We start from the raw sequence: 21,449 nt of genomic DNA, 5'->3' as shown, positions 1-21,449 counted from the left end.
AGAGGAGGTCCTGACGACAGTGTGGGCCCTTGACACGGGAGGAAACGCGGAGAGCTCCTGCAACGCTAGCCCCACACCTGGGCCCCCAATGGGGATTTCTCAGGCCAGATTCTCACTTCTGGGGTATGAATTCTAGGGGCACCTGGGGGCTCAGGGGTTGAGCATCTGCCTTCAGCCCGGACGTGACCCCAGGGTCCTGGGATTGAGTCCCGCATCAGGCTCCCTGCATGGAGCCTGCTTCTCCCTCGGCCTGTGTCTCTGCCTCTCTCTCTGGGTGTCTCAGGAATAAATAGATAAAATCTTTAAAAAAAAAAAAAAAGCCTTTTATACAAGGCGCTGATTCATTATCAGTAGGAGCCACCTATAACCTTAACAGGTGGAGGCTGTTAGCGTTCGAAAGCCTCGGAGAAAGAGCTACCCGCGGGCGACCAAACACTTCACCTACGCCAGGCTATCGCTCTCTGACCATAAAACCAGCACCCACAACTCCTGAGGTTCTGGAAGGCCAGGCCATCACTTATCACGAAAGACATCAAACGTTTCCCTTCTTAACAACGGGTTTTTCTAAAGAGACGGCGGCGTGTTCCGGGCCCCACGCGGGCCCTGTGCGGGCCCCGCGAGGCAGGGAAGGCCGCAAAGAGCGGAGCTGCCCCCGCCGCGCCTGCACCCACCTCTGCAGATGCCCGCCCGCTCGCCTGGACCACGCGGCCGCCCACACGCATGCCCCAGGCCCTGAAGGCCATGTCCAGGGCTCTGCTCCTGGCCTGCGGCACCCCAGGGACCCTTATCCCGCAGCATAGGGTGGGTGCTCCAGGCTGGCTGCCCGTCCTCTCGCCCCCGAGGGCTCCCTCACGATGCTCCACAGCAGCCACAATGCTTGCATTTCAATGAATTTGAGAAGCCAGGTTTGGGTCAACGTGTGGAGACCAACGCAGCCTGTGTCAGACAGCACAATGACGGTTTTAGCAGTGCAGACACGGACACGAGCCTTTGCGGCAGCTTCGTTTCAGGGACAAGGGGCCAACTCACACGTTCTCTCCACAAGCCTCAAAACGTTTTATGTCCCAAGTGGAAAAACAGCCCAAAGGCTGACCAGCAGCTCTCCTTCTAAATATAAAAGTAAACATACTCTTCCCGCAGGTACCCGATGATCCCATCACCTGGGGAAGAACCTCAACGGCCCAAAGGTCAAGCTCTCAGGTATCCACGCGTCAGCCTCCGACACAGGTAAGGGCACCCGGGCAGGTGAGTCGTACAGCATCAGAGAGCAAGCCTCGAAGTGAACATGGGGCCATCAAGGCGATGAGCGCTTACTATTAGTCGCTCTTTTACTGATTATCTCTGGTTTCGAATTCAGGACCCAAACCCAAAAGTGGGTCGCAGAAGGGGTGTTACAATCTTAACTCTGACCCTGACCCTAACCTCAACCCTAACCCCAGACCCTGACCCCAACTCTAACCCCTAACCCTAACCCCAACCCGACCCTGACCCTAATCCCAACCCCATCCCTAACCCTAACCCCAACCCTAACCCTGACCCTGACCCCTAACCCTGACACTAACCCCGACCATAACCCCAAACCTAACCTGACCCTGACCCTAATCTCAACCCCAACCCTAACCCCAACCCTGACCCTAACCCCTACCCCTAGCCCTAACCCCAACCCTAATGCCAACCCTGACCCTGACCCTAACCCTAACCCTGACCATAACCTGGACTCCTACCCTGACCCTAACCCCTAACCCTAAACCCTACCTCAACCTCTAACCCTAACCCCTGACCCTAATCCTAACCCCTACTCTGACCCTAACCCTAACCCTGACCCTAACCCCGACCCCAACCCTGATCCTGACCCCAACTTCAACCCTTCACCCCAACACTGATCCTGACCCTAACCCCTAACCCTAACCCCAACCCTAACTCTGACCCCGACCCCAACCCCTAACCCTGACCTCAACCCTCAGAGGACAGGCTGCCACACGCCTGGACTCTGCAGGCCTTGGGACCTGCTGCACCAACCGCATGAGGCCCCGCCGCTGCAGCGTAGCAGTGCTGGGACGGGGTTCCCTGTGCCCCTGGGCACCCACTACCTCGCCCTGCGCGGCACAGGCTCCGTCTACCAACAGGACGCACTGAGACACCACGAATTCTTTCTCACGACACAAGGTTCCCGCTTCTCGTACGGATATTGGAAGAAGACCCAGTTGGCCCCGTCCTGTGACGTGCTTGCGTCAGCCTCAAGGCCAAGAGTAGGGACTCTGGAGCTGGGCTGCTGGACAGGGACGCTGCACCCGTCCTGCTCCCGGGCTGGGTCCCCTGGACACAGACCCGGCCTCCCGGAACCCTAGCGTCCTCGCACGTCATGGAGGATACCGTCATCAAGACGACCGCCACGATTCTGTGAAGCAACAGATGGAAGACCTTTGGCATGACACGTGGCACCGGGGGCACTGGGGACACCAGGCAGCTGCTCAGCAAGGTCCAGGCACGGCCACCGTGTTGCACCCCGCAGGCGGGCCCTGTGCTGCAGGAGACCCGACGGGACCCACAATGCAAGGTACCCCCGGGGGGACGGCAGGGGATCAGGCTGCGCCCAGAGCCAGCACAAGCCCGCCTGGGGATCACGACATTACTACACACAGGGATCGCGGCAGCAAACGGGCTTCTGAAGATGGTGAGCTTTACCACCTCTGGGAAACCCTAAACTGAAACCTGAAAGGCCGTTTCGGTCAAGTTTCTTTTGTTTTCTCCCAAAGATGGGGAGGCAGAGGGCTGGGTGGGGGAGAGGGAAAGAGGGCACCCTGAGCCGTCCACAGGCAGCCTGGAGCCCGTGCAGGGCGCAACCTCACGACCTGACCCTGAGCCAGGACGCCCATCCGGCCGCACAGCCAGGCGCCCCACCAAGGAGCGTTCAATCAACCCCTGTCATGCTTCTGCAGGGAAACCGAGGAAAACAACGTGAGCCCTGGGCCCCGGCGCGCAGGCACGTGGACAGCGGGACTGAGCATCATTCCCTCCCGGGCGCGCCCTCCCCCCAAGGGGAACTCGCCCCTTACCTGCGCCGGTGCTTGTAGCCAGCGGATCCGAACTTGCTGAGCCTTCTCGACAGCGAGCTCGATTCATTTTCTGGCATTCTACGCATTTTTAAAAGAAAATCAGATACAGAGGCGTCAGTGTAGGTGCTCAGAAGACGCTGCGTGGACAGCAGGGCCGCCCTGGTTCTCGGCAGCTCACGTATTCACTGACACGTCGGCAGGAACCCGTGAAGGCCGCAGCTGCCTGACGTCTGAAGTGCGGCCCCCGGGGCTCACGCTCGAAGCACATGCGAGCGCTCAACATCTGCACCCTGTCGGGCCCATCCTGTCCTTGAAGTCGTACCCACGAACCAACTTGCTTTCTCTCCTTAAATTGGGGACCTTGTCCCTGTGCTGAGTCCCCCAAGGCCATGGTATTCACGCAGACATGACGGTCTCATGCTTTCCTACCCTGGGGCTCGCCTGCTGACTCCTAGGAGGTGACTCGGTGAGGCCCTGCTAACAGCCAGCGATGCCTCGCCCCTGCCGGGCCACCCCCTGCCCCATACAGACCCCGTAAAGGACGCGGGGTATCACATCCGAGCACTTCTCCAGCACCCGGCCGCTTGGTCTGAGCAAACCAACTAGGAGTGAGGGGAGCGACAGAAGCAGCTTTAGATTTAAAAGCAACACGTGAAGCTCGCTACCTCGCCTCACAGGATCCGGGTTTGTCTCTGCAGCGCACGGACGCGAACCCGCAAGAGCCACTACGGGGCAATGGGCCACCCTTCGCCTCGTCTCCCTCAGCCTCCGAGGAGCGCACCACGCGGTCGCGGCCTCTGACTCTCCCTGCCGTGTCCCTCCCTGCTGGCATCGGCCTGTACACTCCCCCGGTCTCGCCTCATCCTCCTGCACTGGCTCCCGCTGCCCTCAGTGCGCTGGGAGGACCCCACACGCAGGCCACGGCACCTGCTTCTGTCCTCGCGGCCTCACCCGGTGCTTCTGCGTCCCCCGGCATGTCTGCGGGGCCAGTGCTGGTCCCCCCGGGCGGCCTGCACACCCAGCCGCCCTCCCCACACCTGCACTTGCACAGCTAGTGGGCGGGCGATTCAAAGCTCGCAGGCCCGCAGGGCGTGGAGCCTCCACCAACACCAAAGCTGCGCTTTATCCACATATATGAACGTCCTTGACCGACCCCTCCTCGAAGCGGGAGAGAAGGAGGGATTGTGTTTTACCGCGCGCCAGAAAATTAGCTGGCTGAAAAAAATAGAGAAACACATCTAGATTTCCACTGCACACAAAAGAACTGTCATAAACGCAAATCGACGTTCATTTGTGAGCGCGACGCACAGAGCCTGCGCAGCAACGCACCTGAAGAACGTGTGATGTTCCACACTGCACTTCCAAAGATGCTTGCAGGCCGTTTTGCTTCGAGCTTCAAAAAAGAACGAGGTTTCGTTGCACTGGAAGTAAAAAAAAAGAAAGAGAATACGAGTGACCGGGGGCCATGATCGCATCCCGATGACAGCAAGTGGAAACCGACCCCCGATGCCAAGGGGATGCCCGTGAGCCCAGGGCTCCACTGCCCTGGTATAGGACGTGCAGGCCAGGTCTACACGGATGACTAGGGATGCCTGGGGGGCTCGGCGGTTGAGCACCCGCCTTCGGCCCAGGGCGTGACCCCGGGATCGAGTTCCGTGTCAGCACGGAGCCTGCATCTCCCTCAGCCTGTGTCTCTGCCTCTCTCTGTGTCTCTCATGAATAAATGAAAATAATAAAAATAAAAATATAATAAAATAAAATCTTTAAAAAATAAATAAAAAACAAACCGATGACTAAAGAGAGTCAGGAGGGGCCGACGTGAGCAGTGCCACCCGAGCAGCTGCAAGGACGCTGGCTTCCGCGTCCCGCAGCCAGGCATCAGGTGAATCAGAGGGGATGACGACGACGACTGGATCCCGCGACAGGGGTAAAGTACGTCACGGAACACACTGAGCGTCAACTAGTACTTTAGCCCGATGGTCACTCACCTACGTCCGACACATAGGAAATAACTCTAATTGCTACACTCTTGAAAACTGTTAATTGTTGAAAACGATTGTAATTGAAGACTCTGATTGTTATATTATACAAAATACTATTTTTTTTTAAGTGACTGAAACGCAAGTACTCGAATAAACCGCAGGATCTGTGAAGCTCCGCAACGGGCTTTCACCTGACACGGACCTTGCGAGCTCACGTGCAGACGCACCCCGGGACGTGGTTCCTGCGGGCGTGCGGACACAGAGTTGCCAGGGCCAGGGTGACTGGAAGGGCCTGCCCACCCTCTAAGAAGGACACGACAGCGCAGGCATGAGTCTCCCCCACGTGCGCCCGAACGAGAAGCTCATCTGCAGGATGCATGGGCACGACGAGGGCAGGCCAGTCCCCGCAGCCAGCGGCAAGGCCACCCGGAGCCCCAGAACCTCGCGCGGCCGGGAAAGGAACTTCAGACGATCCCGGGGGTCCATCCTGGGAAACGTGACCCAGTGAGTGAAGGATCAGGGCTTGGGGTGGCAAGGGGACGGGTGGCAAGCTCAGGCTGCTTCGATTTTGAGGCGCCCACGGACGGGGATGCAGACGCACCGAGCAGCCCCCACCGAGGACCCCACCATGGGCCTGAAGCCCGGCTGCAGGGTGAGGCCACGCGGGCTCCGAAAGGAGGTGACGAGTCTTCAGGGGCGTTCATGAAAGGGGCAGGGATCAGGAAGTCAGGGCTGCGGGGGAGAAAACTCCATGGATTCACAAAGGGTTTCTGCAAAAGCAAGGGACTCGGGGGGCGGGCATAGACGGGAAATCACGGCAGGTCTTGGGGGGCTCTTGGGGGGATGGGAACGCTGGCAGTGGAGGGCCTTCCTCCTCTGCTTCCCTTCCCTTTAACACACAGTGGACGCACACCGTGCCAGTGCCGGCAGTGATCCAGGGGCCCGTGGAGAGCCACGGCTGCCCCCACCGTCTTCATCCCTGACGCGGCCGCTGGTAAGACACCCGACCACAACAGCCGCGTGTTCTCGACTCACTGGGTCACCCCAAGAAATGATGCACGGCTGTTCGCTCTAAAATGATTTTCCCTGTGATTCGTCGTCAGCATAAATGGCTAAGAAAGTGCGTACAGACGGGCTGTCCCGTCCACTGCCCAGTCACCAGCTTTCAATGGTGACAGCACCGCCGGGGCCAGGGTGTATGGATGCAACCACCGGGGCTGGGGCATCAGGGATGTGACCACTGGGGCCAGGGTGTATGGATGTGACCACCAGGGCCAGGGCGTGGGAGACATGATCACTGGAGCCGGGGTGTATGGGGATGCGACCACTGGGGCCAGGGCGTGGGAGACGTGAGCACTAGGGCTGGGGTGTATGGACGCGACCACCGGGGCTGGGGCATGGGGCATGTGAGCACTGGGGCTGGGCCATATGGACGTGACCACCGGGGCCAGGGTATATGGACATGACCACTGGGGCCGGGGCATGGGAGACATGAGCACCAGGGCCAGGGCGTATGGATGCAACCACAGGGCTGGGGTGTATGGACGCGGTGGCCGGTCAGTGGAGCTCTGTGACACAGACCCTTAAACACTGTAGCAAGAGTGTCCACAAAGGCATTGAGACTCACATGCCCGGGAGCAAACTGCCAAACAGTCACCTCATTACCTATCACCCAGATTTCCAAAAATGGAGGAGAAACCAAAAAAAAAAAAAAAAAAAAGATTTCATCTTAAAGCAGATCCCCTCACGCGTCTCTCAGACGGGTTTTCATTTTATTCTCCATAAACGTCTATATTCTTGTTCTTTTCAAGCGGAGACGCAGGCACAGGACATTCTTATGTTTGTCCCGCCTCCGAGGTCACAGTGGTGACCTTGGGTCCACGCATCGGGAATCGTTCTGGAAAGATCAGTGCTTCTAATGGCAACAGTAAGATGCGGGCATCGTGGGTCCTGGAAGAGCCAGCGGCGGGGCAGGGGTTGCCAACCCCCAGGATCCATGGAGGTCGAGGGGAGGAGACCGGGAAGGCTGAGGGATCCAGGCGACAGCTCGCCGGTGCCTGCACGTACTTGCTGCATGTCCGGAGCGTGGCCTGGGGGCCCAACGGCCGTCAGCAGGGACACCACGAGGCAGCCCCCTGCTGGGGAAGCAAAGGCGAGGACCGGAACTTGGGACAGACGCCAAGACAGACGCCGAGACATGCCCTTGGGCCTACGCATCTTGAAAAACGTCACGCCAAACGGCAAGCCTGAATGAGCAGGGTTGAATGTGGCAGTACGGGGGGAAAGTGGGCGCCATACATGACCCCGCGGGCCTGTGAAGGGCCCAGAGCGCGTCCCCCAATACAAACCACCTTCTTCCTGGGAAAGGAACTCGGCGAACTGTCCTCTTACTCTTTCTTTCTGTTTTCCCGTCCGGAGAACTGACAGCTATGGTGTAGAGCTCATCCTGTGTCCTATTTGAAGACATTCATGGACGCAAACCCAGGAATCCAGACGGGTTCCGGGTTCCTGTCACTCCATCTGTCCCCGGGCTTCTCTTTAGAGAAACCACGGCATTCACTAAAACGTTTCTGTCTGCTACTTGTGGGTTCATTCTTTTAAAAATTTTGTTTCATTTAAGTTCAATTACTTAACATGTGTCAGTCTCGGGGGTTCAGACTCACCAGCCTCCCACGGGACCTGGTGCCCCCCATCACCCCATCACCCCAGTGCTCGTCACCCAGTGACCCCTTCCCCTCAGCCCCCCACCCCCTGGAGCGGCCTTTGTTTCCCAGAGTTAAGAGTTTTTAGGGTTCGTCTCCGTCTCTCGTTTCATCTTATTCTGTTTTTCCCTCCCTTCCACGTGATCATGTTTTCTTCCTACAATCCCACACGAGTGTCATCCTGCGACAATGGCCTTTCACAGATTTATTTTCTTAAAGGTACCCTTTACTCCCAGTTTACAAACGTTACAGGTTCTTAGATAATACGTGTTACTCAAGCTTGTTAAAATGAAGGCAAACCTGGTAAAAATCTACCGACGCCCAATTTAAAAACGTCTTCCAGCAGAATTTCCCCCCCCCCAAAATAAGCGGCCTATGTGATTTGATTATAGAGAAGGTCAAGACATGTAACAGCAAGTGAAGCCGAGGTGAAAGCCAGGCGCCGTGGCTTTCCCGCCGTGGTGCCGGCTACCCTGCAGCCCAGACTGGGCCAGACCAAGGCGCCCCAGCAGCCCTAAGCCTCGTGAGGCCAAGACAATCCTGATTCAGAGCCGTGGCCAGGAAGGCATCTATTTTAATTCCAACTTCAGACCGGGAGCATTCAACCTCAAAACCACCCTGAAAGGCAGACTTTGTCGCTCTCACTCTATAAAGAAACAGAAGCGGACAGCGAGGGGGGGGGGGGGGGCGGGGCTCAGCAGTTGAGCGCTGCCTTCATCCCAGGGTGTGACCCCGGGGTCCTGGGATCAAGTCGCGCATCAGCATGGAGCCTGCTTCTCCCTCTGCCTGTGTCTCTGCCTCTCTCTCTCTCTCCAGGTCTATCATAAATAAATAAATAAATAAATAAATAAATAAATAAATAATCTTTTTTAAAAAATAAAAAAAAAAGAGAAAGAAATAGAAGCTACACATTACCTGGTGAATCGTCCAAAGTCAGGACAGCAGGAGGCCTGGACCTAAGCCATGCAATTCGACCACAGTCCTAGCAGCCACCACCCAACCTGAGGGACGCCCCGTGGCTGTCATGTGGCACCACGACCCGCACCCCAGTAACGGGGCCACGCTCAGGAACACCTGCGGGAGGGCGTCACGTCCTCACATGTTGTGCGGGAAACACAGGAGGGCACAGGAGCTCCAGCCGGAGGAGGGGACGCGGGAACACCTAACAGAGCTACGCGGAGCACTCACACCCACTCCCGGGAGCTTACCCCATAGGCACTCCTGCGACAGGACACACACACGCAAGCACAAAGGCACTGGAATGATCGCAAAGTGCCGAACACCAGCTGCCTATGTGTGCGTGAGACACGGAGTGCATGGACTACGTATGCGCCCCCCAGGAGCCCCGCGTCGCCGCACTAAAGGACGGGGAGCGCTCGATGGACTGGACCGTAGAGGGCTCTTATGGCCTGAGAGAACGCGAAGCACCGAGGTGAATGGCAGCACTGCCCTGCGGGCAGGAAAGTTTTCCGTGTGCTTCGCTGAGCAGATCGAAGCACAAGAGGGATGAACCATCCAGCACGGAGGCTGGCGACCCACACACAACGGTCGGGAAACAGGGACGGAGGATGGGGATTAGTCACCCTGCTCTGTGCTTTTGTGCAGGTTTGGCTTTGGGAAGCATGTCAGCCCCGGCCCCTGAAACGGCCCAAAGTCACCCGTGAGCAGTGACCACACCTAACACCCAGATGTGCACCTTTCCCCCCCGTAGACAGAACCAGGGCTCGCTGGAGACGTGGCTGCTGATGGGGTGGAAGTGGGGCAGGCGCACAGTCAGTACAGGATGCACCCGAAACTCCGTGGTGCACCAAAAGAGGGAGAAAATTATGCAAAAAAGGCCAAGGTTAGGTCAAAAGGCCCGGAAGGTCCCGCTGAGCACGTCTATGATGACCTGGGAGCACACAGGTGCGGTCACGGACTGCACCCCCGGCGGGGGAAGCAACCAGTGCTCGTGCAGGTGGGGCAGGGGAGGGATGGCATGAGGCCAAGGGCTGACTGGTGTGTGGCAGGTGCACACCAAGGGCGGCGGGGGGCGGTCACAGCAGGGGCAGCCCTCAGGGGCCCCTCGGCTTACAAGGAAGTGCTGGAGAGGGCCGGGGTACTTGTGCTGAGTGAAATGACCTCCCCGCGGATTACTTACTGACTGTAAGGGAGGAAAAAGGGAACCAGGAACTATTCAGCGCAAAACGGAGTCGACATCCCAACTAGGTGACCCAACCCCGTGAGACCAGGAGACAAGTGTTCGCCACGTGGCTGCAGACGCAACGGCCCGAGGAGGGCACGGCCGCGGATGTGGCTCCCAGTCAGGAATACGGGACATGATGGGTGCACGTGACAGGAGAAGTTTCCTGGTTTGGTTTTTAAAGATCTTGTTTATTCATGAGAGACAGAGAGAGAGAGAGGCAGAGACCCAGGCAGAGGGAGAAGCAGGCTCCATGCAGGGAGCCCGAAGCGGGACTCGATCCTGGGACCCCGGGGTCACAGCCAAGTGTCCTGCGGTTCCACCGAGTGCATCCTGCCCTGGACCCACTGAAGCTTTTACAGTTGTGTGACCCCGAGACCCCCGGATCACCCAGAAAACAGCCGTGTGTGGGGAAGGAGAGGAATGGAAAAGGGAAGGCAGTGAAACCCTAACAGGGACCAGATGGGAGGCCAGGGGCGGGACCCCATCCTCTGCAGTACTTTCATTTTTGCCACTTTGTATGGATTTGGCGTTACCGCCACAGGACAGAACATCCGTACATGTTTCGTTCCCCCGAGGGCGTGAAAGCCCGTGAGGCGAGCGAGGCCGCTGGGCTTGTTCACAGTGCAGTGCTCTGGCCGGGACTCCGTGGGGCTGCTCCGCGCTGGGCCGGGCCGTCTCCGCAACGTGGCTGCACCTGCCGCGGACCCACAGGGTGTTCCTCACCCAGCACCTCAGCTTCCCTCCAACCCCCGCCGCTGCCCCAACGTCAGTGGCAGCTGATGGCCTCCATGCCCAGGTCCCTCACAATAGGGAACGTTCCCTGCCCCACCTTCCTGCCCTCACACGGGGTGACGTCCTGGTGCCCCCTGGAACCATGGCCTCCAGACCCCAGCTGTCGCCCCCAGCGTCCAGGGCTGTCCTTCCAGAATCCTCTCCGCCGCCGTCACCGAGGTGTTGGATGGACCCTCCTCGTCACAGTACCCCTGGGCTCTTAGTTCCTCCAACTTAAGAACAAACTGGGCCTCCTGGCCCACTGCCCCGACGGCCACGCTCCCACGTGGCCCCATCACACCGAAACTCAAGAGCTGCCAGGTCACCCTCGCCCGGTCCCACCCCATCCACTCTCCAGTCTCTCCTTAAGAAACACGCATCCGGGGTGGTCTCTCCCGGGAGTGCTGCAAGCACCGCAGCAGGCTCACATCTGCAGGGGGACCCCGCCTGGGGGTTCTCAGGGAGCGCAGCCTGGGGCTCCCCCTGCAAGCCGGGAAAGTAGTCCCATCCACACCCTCCCACCTTCCTGCGTTCAGCAGCTGCCCCGTCCCCTCCCAACCTGCCACCTTCAGCCTTGGCCACAACACAGGGCTGTGGTTGGCCCACCTGGTCCAGCCGGTCCGCCTCCCACCTGCCCGGGTACTGCCTCTCGGCCTCCTCCGAGTCGTCCACCGGGCGGCCCAGTGGCCGGCTCTGAACTCCAGGCTGTGCCAGCACTGCTCAGTCTCCGCATCCTGCCCGGGATCTGGTTCTGAACGCCAGACTCGTAGATCCCACTCATTAAGTATCTTCGCTTAGGGACAACGTCTGCCGGGGGGCCCAGCGTGGAGCACCCGCCTTGGGGTCAGCGCGTGGCCCCGGGTCCTGGGATCGAGTCCCGCGTCAGGCTCCTACAGGGAGCCTGCTTCTCCCTCTGCCTGTGTCTCTGCCTCTCTCTCTCTGTGTCTCTCATGAATAAATAAATGAAATCTTAAAAAAAAATAAATGAATACACGTCTCCCCTCACACGCCTAACGGGATGTCAAATGCAACGTGTTACACGTGGGACCCCTGGCCTTCTTCCCCAACCCTGCTCTACCCAAAGCTCCTTGCCTCGCCGGCGAGCAGCCACAAGCTTCCTGTCTTCTGGCCGAACACCGTTGTGTCAGCAGGACTCCGCTGTCCACACCTCCCCACACCCGGGAAGCCGTGCGGCTGCATCCAGAAGCCACCAGTTTCTCAGCACCTGACATGTTGCTACCTGGTCTGAGTCATCAGGCTCTTTTGTCTGGGAAAGAGCATGATTTATTTTTTATGCATTATTTTTATTTTTATGTATCATGTTTTTAAGATTTTAACTAATCCCTACACCCCACAGGGGCTCAAGCTCAGGACGTCGAGCTCGAGAGCTGCTCGCTCTACTGACTGAGCCCGCCGGGCGCCCCTTGTCTGCATTCCTTACATAAGCATGAGCCGCTCGACGGGTGAACAGACAACAATGTTCATACTCCAGGAATTCTCTGAAAAGCAACCATTTGAGACTTTAAAAGAAAATGTAAACCACTTCTAATAAACACGTATCCTTAAAACCAAATGCTAACACATAAGCGGTGAAATAGTGATATTTTCATTAAAATCACGACCCAATCAAGGATGCCGTATATTACTAGATCATGTAACACCATTCCGTAAGTCGTGACCAACGCGATGAAATATGAAACATCAACAGCAGAAATGAGAAGATGAGTCGCATTTTTACTTGCAAGCGACATCACTAGATACCTACAAAAATATATGAGAATCGAATTAAGAACCCTTGGCTAGCACCCAAGAATCCAACAACACAGCCAGGGCTGAAATCAACGTAAAATTCCATGATTTTTGCTTCCAGCAGCAGAAGCAGTTGTAAGACACAACAGGAGGAAAAACTGGATCCACGAAATCAAGGAAAAAAAAGCCAAACGCATGAAACTAAAACACATTGTCAAACACCGTGCAGGCACATGTGAATAAATATAATAAAAAAGGAGACGGATCCCCGGGTGGCTCTGCAGTTGAGCATCTGCCTTCGGCCCAGGGCGTGACCCTGGGGTCCCGGGATTGAGTCCCGCGTCGGGTCCCTGCATGGAGCCTGCTTCTCCCTCTGCCTGTGACTCTGCCTCTCTCTGTGTCTCTCGTGAATAAATAAATAGAATCTTAAAATAAATAGATAGATAAATATAAATAAATAGAATCTTAAATGCTTATGAAAGGATATTAGATACGAGACCTGTGTACAGAACCGCGTAAGAGGCAGCCTGCCTACGTATGCAAGACGTGCGCTAACGGGGCAAAATCTGAAAGGAGCTGCACCAAAATAACAATCACTGCCTCTGACTTTGAAAAAGTGATTCTCATGGTCTTTGTATTTCCCAGACTTTCCACCATCACCATGGAAGCCCTTTCTCCTAAAAGACTTTATTTTCTGGGAGGTACTACTGGAGGCACAGGGCCAGTTCTGAAGCCTAAACAATGCACAGGAGCATGACGGTAACGAGCCGCTGAGCCCGTCAGGCGACCTGGTGTCCGCAAAGATGGGTTCTGAGCCGCCGACAACCACCGCTCCCTTGAGGACGAACCACCAAACTCGAATGGGACTCGGTTATACCCGAGGAAGAGGGAACCCGTCACTTACGAATGGAGGGAGGGTCAGCTCACGCCGGTGCATGCTCCGCGGATCAGGCTGCGTCATGCTCTGGGAGACACGCAGTCCGGACAAGCGGGGCAGGCGGTGCTGGTGGCACCGCGTGAGCCCGGGCGGCCCTCCCGTGTGCTGGGCACCCACAGCCTCCCTGCGCACCCGGGCCTGCTGCCTGGGCTGCCGGGGCAGGAAGCAGAAGGAGCGTCCCAGCCGTGTTCAAGCTCTCGGGGACTCGTGGTCCAGGGCATGGGTCCGGGGCAGGGTATATTCAACCTACGGTCCCCATTAGGCCTAATAATCAACCTAATGCTACGGTTAGGTAAGCGGCTGCCTGACAGAGAGACACCCCAGTGGCGACAGAGGCAGGCTGCCCAACGAGACAGCCCAGGACACGGAGTGCTTTGCTTACATGACTGTCCTAGGGTAAAAAATAATAATAATAATAAATTCCCTTTGATTGGAGCCTGAGTTCAGCACCGTGCAAGGGATTGATGGCACCAGGTAACACGCAGCAGCATGCGGCGTCTCAGGCGGGCCCCAGTACCCACTCCTTGTGCATGCTGGGCCAGAGCTGCGTGCGTGGAAACAAGGTCACACCGCGGACACCGCCATTAAAAAACACACACACACACACACAAAAAGTACCAGTTCTGTTATTTTTGTTTTCACCGAATAATGAAGACTCTAAAAGACGTTGAAAGTTCAAGTGTAGCTGCAACTACGGTAAAGTTGCAAGGTCTTTCTGAGTCAGGAGACCTTTTAAGGCTGCCTTAGGACAACATAAAAGTGGTTAACCAAAGGGCCTCAGTCACAGCACTAAGGTATACGGGGGAAAATGTCCGTGAATAATAGTGGTGCTGCCACAAAAAGCCTTATTTCTTATAACATTCCTACCAAAAACATGACCTGGTTTTTCCAACACATGGAGGAGGCCTTCCTCCTTGCAGTGAGTCCCATGAAACCAGGGGCAGGACGGGGGAAAACCACGCGGCAGATGGTGGTTGATGATGTCCTACTCCACAGATGGTTCCCATTCAATCCTACAGCGCATCTTTTAAGGTTGACGCGTCCCATCAGCAGTTGAACAGAACTAGACTGTTATAGGCTATTCGGACGTGGGTGGATCATTTTCTTTAAAATCTGGAATTTCCCCTCCTTACATGTTAAAACTCATTCCAAGATCCACGTTTAATCTCATCAACGAACAGCCGTCAGTCACAGCTGAGTGAGGGGTCGGGTTTTGTGGGTGCACAGGACACAGCGTCCACACGCTGGGTCAGCGATGGGGGCACGGGCCGCGTGTGAGCACCTGCTACCCATGAGACGTCTGAATCTCAACGTCCATTCGATGCCACCCACTTGGGTGTTTGGTCCACACAGAACCACTACCAAAGCCACACAAGGATGAGTTCTCACACATGGTATTTTCACTAATTTATCCCATAAATGCAGCTCTGAGTAACAGCCCCTCCAGGGAGCGTTACATTCACAGGCGGATTAAAAGGAAGCTTTCACATCCTCGCCATTTTTTTGGCGCCGTTTCTTAAGAGCTACCTGTCAAGGCCTGAAAGCGGCCGCGGGCTCCCGCAAGTACGTGCCCAGTACCCCAGTGATCCCGTAGGATGCTGCCAAGCTTGGGGCACCTCTGCCTGCCTCACGCTCTCCTTTAAAAGCATCCAGGATTTCCCATGCGGTGCATCTACCACACTCAACTAGGGAGACAACAGAGGTGGGACTCCCCACAGGTCCTTTAATGTAGTTTGGGACAAAATCAGGACCCTCTTCGTCTCATGTGCAGCTGCACGCTTCCAATGATACGATCCCACCTTCGTAGATAGGTGACTCTAATCATGACGATCATCTCCTATTTTCTCTTGTGCCCTTGGAAGGGTTTTTTCCTCTTTGCCTAAACTACCAACCGGCTCACTCACTCGTACTCGCTCCCCTTTCCCTTCCTGGACAAGAACTCGTGCACCCGAGTCGATTATCCGGGCTCCACGCAGCCGAGCCGCAGAACACGGCGGTTCTACTTCCCAAGGCCTTTCGCGTCATCGGGGAGCAAAAACCACTTCCCTCCCATTAAGCCACGCACTCAACGGAAACTTACGTCTTTTCCCAGCACTCTGAGTTCAAACTGTGTCTCCTTGAAGTGAACCTTTGTGATCCGTGGCCTGAAAAACAAAGCAGGTGGCGGGGGTGGCCTGGTTTTGTAAGAATCAAGCTTTCAGCAGTTCGGGGAAGCTTCCGGTAGAAATGAAGGGCTCATCCCCGCTGCTCTGCACGAGGAGGGCGGAGGGTTCCCTGCGGGTCACGCGCTCTGGACGCCTCCTCGATGGGGTTCCGTGCATTCTCCTGGGCTGCTCCAGCGATGCACACAAGCCTGCAGCCCCAGGCCCGGCATGGGCTGCAGTAGCCTGCCCGGCCTGAAGGCCTCCCTGCACAGCGTCAGCACCTACACTGCAACGGGGACGGAACCCGATCCCCCGCAATCTGCAGGGCTGGACAGTCCGGAGCCAGAGCACCCAACATCCACAAGGAAAACGCAGACCGAGATGCACCCGGAGAACACTTACCCGGATTTCACTCCATAATCCATCGACCCCTGGAAATGGTCTTCCCGCCGACGAGCCCCCCGACGCCCGCATGCCGCGCAGGATCCCAGTACCGCCGCTGCCCCCCAAGGTCTACTCACCAGAAATACTTCCCCACTTGCTTTTTATTCTTGTAGACGACGACACCAACTGGCGTTAATCCTAAGAAGTACTCAGATTTGTTTTCTCCCTGCAGAAACAGACACGTGCCTATAATCGACGAATTCATTCGCGGCAAAGCCCTTTGTCGAGCTGAGTCTGGCTGTAATACTGGGTCGAGCTTCTCAAAGACTAGCTAAGCTCTCGTAGTCGCTAGCTTGCTGCTCTTTTTTGTTTTCCAAATTTATAACGAAACATTTTCTGAGTATATTCACCATTCGTGACTTTAAGACGACTCGAAAGAGGTAAAGATACCATCTCCCGTGCTAAAGACTCAAGGCCCTCACTTTGCAGGTAATGATAAATCCTAATGAAGAAAACGAGATTCTGAAATGAAAAAGTCGGGAGTGGGCATGAAGGACAGGCACGCGTCTATATGGGTTTTATTTCTACTCTGAGGTCAAATAACAGCCTGCAAAGTCATATTCCCAGGGAACATAAGGCAACCAATGTGTTTTGAAAGAATACCAGCTGTTGCCCACTTTTAGTTCTAAAAATTCAATCTTAAAGGAACGTACAGAAGATTCTAATGAATCCCGTTCGTTTGCCATGAATTCCTAACATCCACAAAAGTGTTTATGAATCGGGATAAGCATTACACAAATGCTGAAGAATTTTGCCGGACGTTGTTTCTTTACACATTTCCTACAGAATGTATTTCTTAAAAAACTAAAAGCCTGATGTGGTTTACAGGTGTCTCTTAAATGGCAGTGACACAGAGCATGTAACAGGTAACGAGACTGGAATCTAAAATATCTGGGAACTCCCACTTCCCTGAAATACATAACTTCTACTTCCATGTAAAAGTACACTCAGGGATGCTGACTCCTTACAAACAACGAGACGATTTCTTGTTTTAGGAAACTCTGATGTGTACAAGACACACTGAGAAATGAACGCACGAATGCGTTACTCGCATTGCGGTTTCATTAAGGTTCCCTAAAAATCATGTAATTTACTGGCCGTTGTGCACCCATAACCTGGAGCCCTTCATATTCCTGTAAAGAAGGCGGCACCTGGCTCCTTGTCTCAAATCATTAAATTTGACTGTCTCTAACTAAACTCTTTCATAAAATGAAAGGCGGGACATTTTGACCTCGCTGGCAAAGAATTAACAATTGGTGACCTTAGAGAAGCGGCTTTGGGGCTAAGACTTGGGTCCAGAGCACCCAACACGGACCCGGTGTGACTGTTCGCCGACTGCATTCGGCAAGCTTTCACCAGCTGCTGGGGAAAATCTGCAAAAATGTTTCTACTGCTGCGGCGGCAGTGACTGCAAGGAAGCAGTGCCCCTGACACTTAGGAACCTGCACATCCAACACAGGCCCACCAGCTGCCGCACCCGTACTAGTGCCCAAAGCCTACTTCTCTGGAAGGTGATCTCATGAGTGTTTTTCAGCCATAAAGTCTACTTTTGGAAAATCCTCCTGTTTTCCGTCTAATGCAATCAATTATAGACCCATTTTAAATGGCTCTGACGTTTAGCTAAGCCCTCCAGAGCGGTTATCCAGATTGTGTTTTCAAGCCCAGTTAATTGTCTCCTACACGTGGAAACGTAATCACAGACTTTTAAACAAAACTCATTAGGGTTGAATCCACGCAAGAGATTCTTTGTGCTCAAAGAGCACTGATGGAAAAGCATCACGTGCTTGCTAACCGACAGGATGGCAGCTTTCCTTTGGGGGTTTCGGTGACTTTTTAAGAAAAATGTCATCAGCTTAAAAATATCTCGTGTTAATTAAATGCTACTCACGTAGACAGGATGGAGGTCAACGCCATACATCTCCAGGGACTTGGCGGTCCTCAAGTAATTCAGTTCTGCCTCGGAAGGAGTCTGACCCCTACACTCAGCATAAAAACAAAGAGTCTGACTTTACTCAACGGTACAGGACTTACAGGCAACGTCCACCATCTTCACCCCAGTCACCGGAACAATAAACCATCCTCTGTGTGAAGCAGACTTCAGTCTTGGTTATTTCAAGAAGCCCCTTACCTTCGTGGTGACACTTGCACTAAGTGCATCTCGTTCACCAAGCCCAGTTTTGCTCAGGACGGCCAATCCCAATGTCCCAGCATCTATTAAGAATTTTGTTTCAGAAAACCCCAAAGAGGTTAAGAATATAAGCACTTGAATTAAAAAGTTCCTCCTTTACAACGAGCTCAGTGTCTCCACCAGGACAAAAGGCGTAAGAATGGTTGCGGGTGGGGAGAAGAGGGTGGGCTCCCCGGCACCTCGCTGGGGTCTTGGGAGACTCTCCTGGGTGCGTACGTAGTTTGAAAATGCGCTAGAATTCATGATTTATAAAAAAAAAAAAAAAGCTTGCCATTTTCTTGATTCAAAGTATAGAAATCATCCCCACATCTTCATTGGTGATAATACACGTAAATGGTACTAACGAGCGTGAGCATCTGCCAGGAATTGCCACAGATGAGTGGAACCGTGTGTGTGTGTGTGTGTGTGTGTGTGTGTGTGTGTGAACGTAACTAACACAGGAAAACAGATTTTTGTTTAACAAAAGGAGCTATGAAAAAAAAAATTTTTTTGATTAATAAGTCCTGCATGTCAACCACGGTACTCTGCAAACCCAGCAACCACACCGTGATTTTGAAAATCTGTGAAGAATCTTCATTACAAATTAGACACGAGAAAGCTCCCCAATCTCGATCGGGCTTTGATTCTCTTTGAAATAACAGACTGTCAGCACCGTCACAGAAAACACGTAAGGCCCTTTACCCAAAGCTCCTCGGTAATTTAAAAAAAAAAACCCATGTAACTGTCCTTTGAAACTGCGAGAATTAGTATTGTCACGAGGTGCCGAACACCCTGCTCGCTCACGTTGCAGCAGGCGCTCCCTACGTGTCCACCTCAGCGAGGCCTTAAGGCCAAGGGCTCGGTGATCAGGCCGGAGAGCTTCCCGCGGCTGCTAATAAATACGACACGGAAAGCCTGGGTTCCCTGATTGCGGTTCGGCGGCTGACCTCTGCTGCTACTCACTGCGACACATCCTTCAGGCAAACATTTTTTGTTGACCAGATTAATTCTACATTTCCCCCCCTTCACTGCAACAGATTGGAAACCAAGCAAACTCAGGAGAGAATGCTGCATAGGAGGCAATAAAGCAAAGTTAATCAGCATAGAGGATTTAACCAAAATAACTATAATTAAATTATAACTCCAATGCTGCAGGCCATTAATTGAGAATCCTGCTAGGGGAGCGTGGATGGTCTCGGAAGCGCACGTGATGTTAACATAACACCCTCCAAGGCTCCACACTGGTGTCGTCATGATTTCCAGATTCATTGCTATCGACTGAGTAGGACTCTGCTTGTAACTGCAAAGGATTTACACACTGCGGACAGACCAAATCCAGAAAACGCTAAGGCTTCTGTGGCCATAAAATAGGTTTACAGCTGGAAGAATGAATTTCACAAGTTACTGATAACTGGTAAGACAGAAAATTGTAAAATACAATATATACAGAATGATTTCATTTGTGTGAAATCATACGCACATAAATCCACACACAATAAATTTTCCCTGTGGGAATTTATGCATAGAGAGGGGTCTGAAAGGCCATTAATCAAAAATATGTTGACTTCCAGTATTGAGATTTCCTCTTTCCTTTAGATATTTTATTCTACTTTATTTTACCCTGTTCTATTCTATTTTACTTATTTGACAGAGAAAGCAAGAACGCACAAGCAGGGGGAGCAGCAGAAGGAAAAACAGGCTCCCTGCTAAGCAGGGAGCCCGATGTGGGGCTCGATCCCAGGACCTGGGGTCATGACCTGAGCTGAAAGCAGATGCTTCACCAACCGAGCCACCCCGGGGCCCCTCCTTTACGTTGTTTAAATTGCTTAGGTTTTCTATGAGCATTTTTCCTGTTATAAGCAGGAAAAAAAAAAAACTTGAAAAAACACTAAAATGTTCAAGGCACAGGTGAAAATTTTTTCATTCTAGAAACTTTGCATAAGACTGCCACTAGCATGACTGATGGACAATGCTACGTAAGACATGATTTGTTTTCTAGTTTTGAGACACAATTGACACAAAACATCGTGGGATTTTAAGGCGTACAATGTGTTGATCTGATACACTCGTACACTGCACGATGACTACCACCACCCGGTTAGCTAACTCCTTCGCTCCGTCAATAAGTACCACGTCTTCTTGCGGGGAGAACATTTAAGATCTGTCTCCTAACAACTCTCAAATATACCGATCATCCTTGAGGCCGTTACCCTGAGTGAAATAAGACAGAGAAAGACAAACACTATGACCTCCCTTGGGGTGGAATCTAAAAAAGCCAACTTCCTAGAAAAAATGGCAGTCACCACAGTGAAGGAAATAGGGGCACGTTGGTTAAAGAGTATGAACTTCAGTACAACGATGCTCTGGGGATCCCATGGACAGCATGTTGATTATAGTTGATAAAAAATGATTCTTACATTAAAGTTTTATGAATCCTTTCTATGGCTTCTTCAAGTTCTTCCTTCTGATCAGGAACAAACCGGTACTCCGACACATAGCCCGTGGTGTGTTTATATGGGTCATAATCTCCAAGCTCAGCTGAAAAAGAAATTGAATTTGTTTCCACTTTAGAAAAATATCCCTAAAAATGTTTTAAAGCATTGCCATCATGCAGAAACATTTTCTTCAAGTGTTTATTTTTAATAAATTCATACACAGCTTCTGTTAGTAGAAAACTGTAACGGGCATGTGTGAGTCGTATAAATAAAATCTTGTCTTAAAAACCTAAGTTCTGTATTTTTCCTTTCTGGAAGACTGTAACTATCATCATTACATTATTAAAATTATTACATTACATTATTAAAATTACATTATTATATTATTTTATTATTGAAATTACATTAAAATTTTTCTCCCTATGGTAATCCACCTTCCAAGCCCAATCCAGTTCATCTACATGACAGTTTCCTAGGATATTATTTTTTTCTAGACTCTTCTTGGTCTGCAAGTGCCACAAAGGCAAGGACAGGCAGTCTCACTGCCCCCAAAATGACAGTGCAATCTGGAGCTGCCCCACATGGTTGCCATACTGATGCCAAGAGCTGCAACGCAAGGAGTGCCACACGCTGAGCTGCAGCTGGTGTCTGACCACATGGAGTCCCCAAAACGGCTACCTGAGGACAGCGTGACCTCTGGAGCATAGCAGCAGGGGGCAGGGGTCAACAAACCAGGGGGGATGTAGAAGAAAAGGGATTTTCAAACCCTCCCACTCGATCAAGAATCAACGCGATTCCTGAGACCAGAACTCCAATGTGACCTGTCACAGGGGCTCGTAACTGGCTTCATTTTTACGTCTTCTGAAAAGACACTGAT

The 21,449-nt window shown here is 53.3% G+C and overlaps 1 protein-coding gene across 2 annotated transcripts in view; it reads right to left on the bottom strand.

Moving 5' to 3' along the window:
• Positions 1 to 21,449, bottom strand: part of EPB41L4A (erythrocyte membrane protein band 4.1 like 4A) — a 176,910-nt gene that overhangs the window by 54,908 nt on the left and 100,553 nt on the right. For both annotated transcript variants that reach the window (XM_072736581.1, XM_072736582.1), the window contains 6 exons: positions 20,555 to 20,675; positions 17,859 to 17,946; positions 16,048 to 16,136; positions 15,463 to 15,526; positions 4,386 to 4,477; positions 3,057 to 3,134 (listed from right to left, as the gene is read on the bottom strand). In XM_072736581.1, the coding sequence (XP_072592682.1) occupies positions 3,057 to 3,134; positions 4,386 to 4,477; positions 15,463 to 15,526; positions 16,048 to 16,136; positions 17,859 to 17,946; positions 20,555 to 20,675 (532 nt within the window). The remainder of the gene's footprint in view (positions 1 to 3,056; positions 3,135 to 4,385; positions 4,478 to 15,462; positions 15,527 to 16,047; positions 16,137 to 17,858; positions 17,947 to 20,554; positions 20,676 to 21,449) is intronic.

This window comes from Vulpes vulpes, chromosome 14 (assembly GCF_048418805.1).
Source record: "Vulpes vulpes isolate BD-2025 chromosome 14, VulVul3, whole genome shotgun sequence".
Classification (NCBI taxonomy): domain Eukaryota; kingdom Metazoa; phylum Chordata; class Mammalia; order Carnivora; family Canidae; genus Vulpes; species Vulpes vulpes.
Note: the sequence above shows the minus strand (reverse complement) of the source record. Positions and strands in the feature narration are given on the sequence as shown.